Here is a 10,898-nt window from a genome sequence, read left to right as displayed (position 1 = left end):
CCATCCCAAACGACCACTAGAGACCCCATCCCGAACATGTGCAATAAGCCCCATGCAATTAATTAATTAGCATATCGATAAGGCCTTTTGGAACAGGCGTGAACTCCTGAGACTGTAAACACATATTCATGGAACAAATTATACATAAGCTGCAGAAATGCATCTCGGTGTGGACGACAGGCAGGGAGGTGCCCCCGGGGATAAAGTAATGATTTTTTTTAAGCTCAGACTGGTCTCAAAGTTTTCTCTCCCGGTTCTAGGTCAAAACGGGACTCGAACGCCGCGGGAAGGGAGAGGCAAGTCGTGCCCGTCCGCCCGATTGGGTGTAGAACCCGCGGCCTCCACCTCCGTCCGGGCCGCCCGCCACGGTGCCGGTCGGCGTGTTTCCGTCAGGCGCGGCGCGGGCAGCCCGCGGCAGGTCCTAGCGGGCGCGGCTATAGGCGGCGGTCGCGGACCTCCCTCCCTCTTTTCTCGCTCGGCAGCTGCAGAGAGAGGATGGGTAAGCGCGGGGAGCGTGGCCGAGGCTGCGGGCGGACTTGGGGCTGGGTTTGGGGCTGCGGGATCCCAGGGAGGGTCTGCGGGGCTCTGCACTCCCCGCCCGCCCGCAGCCGAGTGGGTGCTGTGCGGGCAGCGCTGAGGGCGGTGGGGCCGCGGCCGCCATTACCCGCCGCATGTCCGCCACTGCGTCACACGGCCTGGCTCGCCTCACCCTCCTTCTCACCATCCTCCCTTCTCCTCACCTCCTGCAGGGAAGTGCCGAGGCCTCCGCACGGCTCGGAAGCTGCGCAGCCACCGCCGCGACCAGAAGTGGCACGACAAGCAATACAAGAAGGCGCACCTGGGCACGGCATTGAAGGCCAACCCCTTCGGCGGCGCCTCCCACGCTAAGGGCATCGTCCTCGAGAAAGTGTGGGTGCACAAACGGGCTCGGGGTCCACAGCCTCTAGGATGGGGGTACAGAGTCTCTGGGATAAGGATCCAGCATCCTGGAATTGGGCGCTGAGACCCCTGGGATGGGGCTCTAGAACCCCCTGGATGCAGCTCCTGTCCTGAGATGGGGAAAAACCAGAATTAATTTATGTTTAATTTTAAGAATTAGAGGAAAAACGGGAATTTCTTTCAAAAATTGGTAAAAAATAGGGATAGTAAACAAAAATTAAAGGGAAAATATGTTTTTATTGGAAAGAATTGGAGAAAAAAATTAGAATTTTCCCAGAAGTGGGGGGAAATGGGGAACTTAGTCAAAGCTTAAAGAAAAAGCGCCTTTTTTCATAAATTGAGAAAAATCAGGGTTTTGGCACAACATTAAGAAAAACTGCATGTTTTGTGTCAAAGATCCTACCTACTTCTGGGAGATTTTTTTGCCTTTAATAATTTGAAGCCTCATGGGGTTGCTGCAAGTGCTCTCTTTTTTGACCAAAAAAAGTTTTTGGGAGGTTTTCCCCTCTTATGCTTTTTCAGGATTTTACTGAATTAGTATTAGTCTGTAGGTGATTAAAATTTTACTCTACATAGGAAGTGGTGGTCTGTATATTGATATATGTTAAATATATTTTTTATAGATAATACATTATATAATGATATATGGAGTTTTTATATAGTCATTCTATATTCATATATTGAGTGGCTGTAACCAGCTCAGAGTTTCTGAAGTACAGAATCAGCTTACACTGAACACAAAGGAAAACAGTAACTTGTGGGTGTGTAACAAACCTTCTGGTCCATCAAACATGGAGTTTTTCTGACTTATTTCCATTGCAGTGGAGTAGAAGCCAAGCAGCCCAACTCTGCCATCAGGAAATGTGTCAGGGTCCAGCTGATTAAGAATGGCAAAAAAATCACAGCCTTTGTCCCCAATGATGGCTGCCTGAACTTCATTGAGGTAATTCATTTAGAAGTTTTATTTTGCAGTGGAAAATAAAAGACATTTACTCTGTTAATTCTCATTTAATGTGTGCAAGTTTGCTCTGGGGTGGTTAGACAAGGGCAGTGTGGAGCGTAGCCCAAATTGAGGGTGGTTAATCCCAGATTTGTGCACGGATCTTGACATTTGTGCTCCCCATGTCCCGGTTTTGGTTTTTGCAGGAGAACGATGAGGTGCTGGTGGCTGGGTTCGGGCGCAAGGGCCATGCCGTTGGGGACATCCCAGGGGTCCGCTTCAAGGTGGTCAAGGTGGCCAATGTGTCCCTGCTGGCGTTGTACAAGGGCAAGAAGGAGAGACCAAGATCATAAACCCATGTCTTGACAAGATGGTCAATAAAAAATCCTTTGTTCTGAATGACTTCTGTGCTTCTTACTGAGGGGGGGGCTGGAGTCAGTCATAAAACTCTACCCATAGAAAACAAAATTATATTTATTTCTACATCTGGCCAAAAAAACCCACCCCAAACCCTGATGTTTCTCTGGGACTACTGAATTCATCAGGAATCAAAACATCCCTTGGAGCAAGCTGGGAGGGAGGAGAAACTCCATGAATTTTAATGCATAATTGTGAAAAATGTGAGCCTTCCCCATATCAAAAATGGTCACTGGGAGTGCTAGAAATGGTGTTCGTGGCAGCAGTTCTGGTCCCTGGTGTGAACAGAGACAGAACTTGCTAGGTTTGAGTCCTGAAGGGATTATTGAATCACACATCCAGCCTTGGCCCACACAATTTCGCCCAGTGTTGAGCACAAATTAACAGGTTTTTTTAGACAAGGCTGCCCGATTTTAAGGCACCCATTCAGTGCACTCTCAACATGTTACTGCTGTGCAGTCGGGTGTCGTGAGCTGAGCTTTCTGCCTTCTTACTTAGACAAAATACATAAAAACCATTTTTGGGGTTTTTTTTCAGTGCAGTAAAGCCTCAAAATATGTGACTGAAGTCAGAGTGAACAATTCTGTTGTTGCCATCACAGTTCATCTGTGTATTAACCAAAAGGTTCAATTGCTTCAATTAGTGTTCATTTATATAGAAATTTATATGAAAATTCAATAACTCCATGAAAATGGAGTAACAATCTAAGAACAGGTTCAGGGTCTTTGCTGACATCTGTGTAGCAAAAGGGCTGCCAGTAAAATTCCTTGGCGGGGGGAACAGGATGGTCACTGTCAACTCTTCTTCCAAAGAGGAAGATTCAAAGGGAGCTAGAGCAGCTTCCCAAAGTCGGTCGCTGTCATGATGTCATGTCGCCACTAGATGTCGCGACTGGTACAAGGAGGGGAAAAGCCAAAACCGAAAAAGGTTTGAGCTAAAAAAGTTGTGGACTTGGAACAAAGGAAATCTTCAAAATCGGGAAATTCACCGTGTGCACACCCAAACTGCGGCTCCACAGAGGAAAGAGAGGTTTTGGGGTGAACTCACCTGGAATCCTGGGGCAGGAACAGGGAAGAGAAGACCATTGGTTGAATTTGGGTCTTTTTCTCTGTTGTTTTTTTTAAACAAAATTCAACCAAATCCAGCTCTCATGCCCTGTGGAGCCACAGCCACAAAGGCGAGTTTTCCAGCTGGAAGATTTCCTTGGTGCTGGTGGGGGAGAGGCTGGACACAGCCCAGCACAGACCCCCCCCATGCCCTGGCCTGATCCCACAGCGGGGGCAGCAGGGCAGGAGGGGATCCTGCCCCTCTGCCCCCTCAGGTGAAACCCCACCCTGCAGAGCTGCCTCCAGCCCTGGGGGCCCAGCACAGCAAGGACATGGAGCTGCTGGAGCAAGTCCAGAGGAGATGCCAAGATGATCAGAGGGATGGAGCAGCTCTGCTGTGAGGAAAGGCTGGGAGAGTTGGGATTGTTCAGCCTGGAGAACAGAAGCTTTGGGGTGACCTTACAGTGCCTAAAGTGGCTAAGGAACATGGAGACTGTTTACAAGGGCCTGGAGTGACAGGACAAAGGGGAATGGCTTCCAACTGTCAGAGGGCAGGATTAGATGGGATATTGGAAGGAATTCTTCCCTGTGAGGGTGGGGAGGCCCTGGCAAAGGTTGCCCAGAGAAGCTGTGGCTGCCCCATCCCTGGAAGTGTCCAAGGCCAGGTTGGACAGGGCTTGGAGAAACCTAGGATAGTGGGAGGTGTCCCTGCCCATGGCAGGGGGTGGGACTGGATGAGTTTTAAGGTCCCTTCCAACCCAAACCAGCCTGGGATTCTGTGATTGTTTCAGTGCTCAGGAATAAGTTGTGTTGTCTGGACACTGCAGAAAGAAGTCAGAGGAAGATGAGCTGAGCAAAACCTCATCATCACGTCACTATTAGAGGGGTTTTAGGTTACATAACCCATATCCTCCAAAACGGAGAGGAATCCATCCATAAAGATCAGAGAAGACAAACAACTCATGCAATAGACACCGCTGTCCCCATTCCTTCTTCATCAGCAAAGCTAATTAATATTTTCTAATAATAAAGCAGTTGAATAATCATTTGACACTAGCAATACCTGACTGAAAAATAACATTACTGCAGGAAAAGATGCAGTTTTCCAACAGGCTTGAAGAAAAAGAAGGTGTCCTCTAAATCCATCCTCTGCTCAAACACAGCAGTAAAATCCTATCTTGCCTTAAGCTGAATTCATCTTCAGTAGGTGACACCTACAACAAGCTCTGAAGTAGTGGAGAGAAAGATTTCTCATGGTTCAGGATTTTTTAAGATTTTAATATAATCCAGAACACAGAGATAACAGGTATGACACCTTCCTGAGCACTTAATATAGGGTTAGTTTTGCAGCTGTGAGCTTCAGGTAGGGGTTTTTTTAATTCCAGGTGGTAAGAATTTACTGCTAAGAAATACTCTAAACTCACTGAAACACTTTTAAAGCCCATGTTACTAAAAACAGGCACAGATACTCATACACACACTGTTCTCTAGAAGAGAGAATTTTTGAGGAAAAAATTTTAAATTCACCGTTCAGAGGAAAGAGCAAACATCCTTTCTTTGTGCTGGAATTGAATTTACATGTATGTAATATAAACACAGATGTCCAAACAAACTCATGAAACCATCACCACAGCAAACAGGGAGGAAAAAAGTTACTGAGACAGCTTTGGTGAAATTCATGGAGTTGCAACAAGAATTGATTACATCACTGTACTTAGCTGTAACTAACTAGTTTAACATTTACTGCATGGAAAGGAATGTTCCTGTTAGTAACCAAAACCAACCAACCTCAAACCTCCTGGCAGGAGGTTGAATTCTTGTCATGCTGACACAAATGAAGGATTATGTAGGTAAGTGAGCAGCTGCATTACACAGGAAAGCACATTTTTTGGCTTAAGTGAATACATAAAAATAATAATTCTTGCTGATTCCTGTAACCAAGGGTTACAAGAGTCTGTTCTCTTAAAAGAAGTCCCCAGAAGCAAAGGTTCTCAATGTATCTTCCCAGATTAGCAAAGATGAGCAACTGAGCAAATGTACAAAACTCTCTGGAACTGGAAATTTTCATAAGCAGATAATGCATGTAGACAAAACCCAAGTTCAGATGTAAGAATATTCAGCAGATTTGCTAAAATCACAAAATAGTGCCACAATTCACTTGATTTAAAAAATTTTAAAAAATCAGAATTTTGGTACACAAAAATTCTGTTAAAAATATCCTAAGTCATCAAAGCATAAATGTAAAACGGTAAATTGGGTCCCTACCTACCAATTACCTACTTCAGCCATTAAAAAGGAGACATCCAAACAGGATCTCTTCTCGATCACAAATATTTATGTTATCCTGTATTTCTTCCTCTATCTAAGCTCAGTGTATCTGTAACTGAGCTGAATTTTGGTTTTCTAGGGAAATTTCAGAGAAACATTGCTGATGATGATGACATTGCTCTGTTACCTTGTTGTTTATGCTGTTAAGAGGTTTAGAATCATTGAGAATGGTCATTGAGACTTTTTCCATGTAAAAGAAAAAATATTTACTTCCCTCCATATACAAATTCCACTTTTTGAAGGCTGGTGCTCTCACTCCTCTGTTCCAGGGTATCACAAATGAAGATCACAGAGCACGGAAGAACATTTAACAGCTCTTAAAACTGCTGTTATCTGTTTTTTGTTGGTTTTTCCTCCTGTCTAAGTCTCGCTGAAATTTAAAAGTGGGCCACTGATGCAATTACCAAGCATGTGTTATCAGAAGTGTTAAAAAAAGCAACTTAGCTGTTGGCTGCATTTTATAAATCTCACATGGAAAAATGGCTTTTTCAGGTTGTTATGATCCAGAACAAGATAAATGATGTGCTTTCATTATTAATTCCAAATGGCTGGCAAAAGAATTCCACACCAATGGAATTTTACAGACTGCACTCTGTATTTCTTGTCCAATAAAGACACATGACGTAAGTTTAAAGCCTAGAATCTGGAACCTGATGCATACCAGGTTCCCAGCCCTCATGTGGCACACACCGGGCTCTGGGTGCAAGTGACACATTGCTGAACATGTAAAGTAAAACCTGTGGTTCCATCCCAGGGCTCTGTTTTACACTACAAATAAAATGGGATGGGAAGAGATGCCAGGATGGGTTGTGTGGAAGTTACTTGCAATGTGGTTTTCAGTGGCAGCACCACCATGCAACTCCCCAAACAGCAGGGTAGGGAATAAACCTGTGAACAGCCAGGAGTACAATGAGAAACGCTAATTGAGTGGAACAGTCACTCCCACAGGGAATGGCAGAGCTTCCTCTGCAGGCCATGGAAGAGCCAGATGTTCTCACACAGCTGCATCAGCCACCTGAACTCCAGAACTGAAGGTGCTCACTCACAGGGAGGCTCCAAGTTCCCTGTTTGTTACAATCCCAATCCTGTTTGTTCCCTTCAATATTCTCAGAGAAGTGTTTCTCAGTCCCAGGATGAGGATTTTGTGTGGTGTGGGACATGAGGGGGTCCATCCCTCAGGCTGTGGTGCAGAAGGTGGTTCCCAGGTGAAGCAGTCTCAGCCCATGCACTGGGTGCCACAAGCTCACACCACGTCCCACAGGCACTTTGCTGTGTATGTTTTGCATTTGCCACCTCACAGGTTTTCTAGAGATAGTTTTTAGTAGATCCAAACCCAGCTACTCCACCCTGTATCAAGGAACCACAGGCTTGTGCCTTTCTGTGCAGCCTCTCCAAGGCCACAAGCACAGGAGGTGGTAGAAGAATGACTTCAAGGGCCAATGCAGTCACAAGGGAGTTCAGGTCTTGGTGGTGCTGCAGAGGTGTTGCCACAACTGCAGCCAACAATTAAGTATTCCACTGTAATCAGTGGCCACTTCTTGCCAGAGAAAGAGCCATGAACAATCGTTTCCACACTGGCATTGTCTACCAGCCAGGAAGGATCCCTTTGACTTCGCCCCGAGGGGAGCCTGCAGCAGCTCACCATCACCTGTCCTTCAGTTCAGAGCTCTGGAGAGGAAACATCAATCACAAAAAAAAAGAGATTAAATTGAAATCCTTGCAGCAGTTATGCCAGATCACACCACCAACTGCACTTTCACACACCTGAGGAAGACCACAGGACATCAGGGGCCTCCTGGCATTCACGGAGGATGTCAGCAATGTCCAAGCACCTCTCTCTCAGCACAAATTCTCATTGCAAAATAAGGAAGGTAAGCAAAATACTGGAAGGTGAGTCCTGGAAGTGAACTGGCCGAAGAGCTCCAAAGGAGAGGGTAATGGTTCTGGCAGTTATCCATCAGATCTTTCTAACAGGAGGATGGGAGAGGAAAAGGTGGTTTCACTTTCTCTTACCTTTCAGCTGAATCAGTGCTTGAATTCTGCTCAGGTGCTACTTTTGCATAACTCAGAGGCACACTGAGACCCACAACTGGGCCTACAGTACTGAGCCACAGAATAATGTAATTTTTGTGCCTAGGGGAAAAAAAAAACCACAAAAAAGCATCATAAATATATTATTCCAACTTTTTCTGAATTGCAGACAGACTCAACAGTCATAACTTCAGATTACTTCCTTCACTTTATCAACAGCAAATATATTTTAACTTTCTGTGACAATACAGAAACTTTTAGACCAAGGAGGTTGTTTTGGCTGTTTTCACTCCTCAGCTGATTTACTTTACCTGCACTGCACAAAGCCTTGCAAGGCCCAGCAGTGCCTCTCGCCTGTTGTGCTTCTCACCTGTTGTGTTTCCATGGGCCAGTCAGCACAGTGGAGATGAATTCATTAGTTCTGCAGGGGTGCAGAACAAAAAAAGGCTGCCCAAGGATGGGGTGCTCCTAGGAGGGAAGATCAGCTGCTTTATTATGGAAGGAAAAAAACAGAAAATACACACCACATGCATTTGGAAAAGACAGAGCAGGGTCCAATTAATCCCTGATGCACCTTTTCTCACTTCAGAATCTAACCCACATTGCTCTTCCACTGATCATCATGACAAATTAAGATATACTATATATATTGTACGCTAATTAATATATATTCTTCACTCTTAAAAGGGAAATAAGATCACCAACCAGACTGTGCCACTATTTTAGTTAAAATGTAGTGGTTTGCAAAAGTGACTCAAGTTACTGAAGCAGCATTGCCTTAATGCAAGGAGGCAAAGCTACTGTGTAAACGAGAGTCTGATCAAGTGTAATACATAAAACCAATCCTCTCAGTAGAAAAGCGCTTCAACAACCTTGAGCCCTTGTGTCTTCTCAGACTGGTGCTGGGAAGTATTTTTTTATTTTTATATATGTAATTTTTTATTATATATATTTTTATTTTAAAATTTTTATCTATATTGCATTTATGCTCTGGCACAGATTTCCCTTGTCCAGCTGCAGCCAGACTCCCTGAGTTCTGTTGTGGTATTTTACCTTAGCACATAGTAAATTTCTGGCACAAAAGAGAAGATGCAAAGTCTTCGTGCCACACAGGAGAAAATCTTTCTCCAACCCCTTTCCTAGAAACAAAACCCAAATCCTAACCTGTCATCTTCAGCAGGTAGGGCATCTTTAATACTATTAGCTATTGAACTATTGATACTATTAACAATTAAACTATTACAGCTGAAGGACATTTGGTTCTTATGCTGAAAATATACTCGTGAGGATCAATCATTTTATGTCTAAGAGAAAAAACTTCAAGAAGCTTCAGGATATACAAAAAAATAATATTCAAAAAGCTTTGTTTTACACCACAAACAAATAATCTGCACAAGAATACTATCATCTACTGTTGGTAAAAGTGAATTGTTGATGCAGTTTTCCATTGAGAAAAACTGCTAGTTTGAATTAAAAAATCCTTTTCATTATCTCCTAGCTCAAACCAGCTTAGGTCTCCAAATAATTCCAGAGAATATATAGATTGTGCCAATGGTATTTCTTAAAGATAATAAAAAAATATATAGTTGACAATATTTACAAAACTGTTAAGCAAAGGGAAAAAAAAAGTAAATTGTGCAAAAATGTCAGCAAACTCCCTTACACAAAAAAAGAGTGTAAAAAGGCAGCACACACACCCAAAAAGAACAAAGAATGTAACCTGAGCTTTAAGTGATTTAGCACTCTGAACAAGGCATAAAGATAATTCCCAAAGCTGAATATTAATCCTGAAGTTATCCCAACCTGCCCCCTCGTATTTGATTCCATCTTGCACTTCTTGCTTCAGCAAATCACTAGTGAGTGACACATGGTGGCTGACTTGACTTTTCAAAACAGCTTATTAAATTTACATTCTACATCTTTCTTCTTTCAGTTTTTCCTCCTCTCACAACTTGACAACAGTGACACTGAAAAAACTCCCAAACTCAAGAGTTCTATGCTATTCCAAAGACAGGAAAATGTCACACACTGACAGGAAAACCACAAAAGCACAGGAGTTTAAAAGAAATACTGAGCCAAGACCCATTAAGGAGGAGCTTCTAAAAAGGGAAAAGGCTGAGGCAGGGAAGAAGAGCTTGTTGAGCACCAGGGAAACACTCTGAGAGCATCAGCTCTGATTCAGTCAAATCCTGAATTCCAAATCCTGTACATAATGGCAACCCCGCAAGGCTTTAATGTACTCTCAAGGTTAAATCACTGACACAGCAGCGCTGAGGAGGAAACACTGGGCAGGTGCCAATAAAAATGCAGGAGTTATCAAAGCCCTGGATGATTTCAGAATTGGTAACAGGCTGCAGAGCCTGCTCAGGTTTGGTCCGGGCTTGACCAGCCAGGGCTCATTATTATACAACACCTGGACAGGCAACTGCCACTCAAAGTGCCATTAACTACTGCCCTGAGAGAGGGCTGGGTGTCTGCAGAGGGATGAACCCCAAGTCCTTCCCAAACACCATAAAAAATGTGAAAATGAACAAAAGTTTGTGCTGCATCAGCTTCATGAGCATATTTAGTACCTACTGCAGTCACCTGGTGGAACTATGACACTCCACATGCAGTGAAATGTATCCTGGGCAAAATACTAGGGCAGCAATAATACCCTTCATCTACGCTGATCTGTGGGCCAGACACATGAAAACTATAAAGTCCTACTGGGACTTTATGCAAAAAAAAAAAACCCAGTACAAACAGTATAAAAGAATCCTCCCATTTTTAGTTTACAATTAATCTTTTTCCAATCGGTGATGTAGCAGTGTAGGGTGCTACAACTCCATTCCCACAAGTATTCTCTGCACTGTACTGCAAGAACTCATTTGCAGGTTGCCCACAACTCTTCTGGGCAGTAATACACTGGCAGACAGTTTATCTGAAATCAGCAGCATTATTCTCCTGGATCTGTCTATGATTTTGGATCTATCTACTTGTGAGGATGATTCATAACTCTGCTTGCTCAGCACTGCATCCTGGAGTCCATCACATATCTGCATATCCCTCTGAGTCTGACCCAGCTTTGATAGGAAATGAATATTTTTAAAGGCAGGAACTAATTCTGTTGAGTTTGAAAGCCCAAAATGTTGTTTCATTTATTTTCTGTAGAAAGACTTCTTTACTAGGTGACTTCTAGATGTGTAAAGACATTC

At 43.8% G+C, this 10,898-nt stretch overlaps 2 protein-coding genes across 2 annotated transcripts in view; one reads left to right on the top strand and one right to left on the bottom strand.

Moving 5' to 3' along the window:
* The first annotated feature begins 403 nt into the window (after positions 1-403).
* On the top strand, positions 404-2,278 carry RPS23 (ribosomal protein S23). Its single transcript, XM_017806156.1, has 4 exons — positions 404-499; positions 750-909; positions 1,762-1,882; positions 2,086-2,278. Exons 1-4 carry the CDS (start codon positions 496-498, stop codon positions 2,230-2,232), a joined length of 432 nt encoding a protein of 143 aa, XP_017661645.1. The 5' UTR covers positions 404-495; the 3' UTR covers positions 2,233-2,278.
* Positions 2,279-7,283: 5,005 nt separating this feature from the next.
* Positions 7,284-10,898, bottom strand: part of ATG10 (autophagy related 10) — a 65,152-nt gene continuing 61,537 nt past the window's right edge. Inside the window, exons 6-9 of the mRNA XM_017806154.1 lie at positions 8,072-8,169; positions 7,684-7,803; positions 7,435-7,590; positions 7,284-7,338 (exon numbers count right to left, since the gene is read on the bottom strand). Of these exons, the coding sequence (XP_017661643.1) occupies positions 7,485-7,590; positions 7,684-7,803; positions 8,072-8,169 (324 nt within the window). The 3' untranslated portion in view covers positions 7,284-7,338; positions 7,435-7,484. The remainder of the gene's footprint in view (positions 7,339-7,434; positions 7,591-7,683; positions 7,804-8,071; positions 8,170-10,898) is intronic.

This window comes from Lepidothrix coronata, unplaced genomic scaffold (assembly GCF_001604755.1).
Source record: "Lepidothrix coronata isolate B3197 unplaced genomic scaffold, Lepidothrix_coronata-1.0 Scaffold14, whole genome shotgun sequence".
NCBI classification, from domain to species: Eukaryota; Metazoa; Chordata; class Aves; order Passeriformes; family Pipridae; genus Lepidothrix; species Lepidothrix coronata.
Note: the sequence above shows the minus strand (reverse complement) of the source record. Positions and strands in the feature narration are given on the sequence as shown.

Coding starts and splice junctions, on each gene's coding strand:
- RPS23 (XM_017806156.1), top strand. Junction 910..1,761: donor GGCATCGTCCTCGAGAAAGT/GTGGGTGCACAA, acceptor TTTCCATTGCAG/TGGAGTAGAAGCCAAGCAGC. Junction 1,883..2,085: donor GCTGCCTGAACTTCATTGAG/GTAATTCATTTA, acceptor TGGTTTTTGCAG/GAGAACGATGAGGTGCTGGT.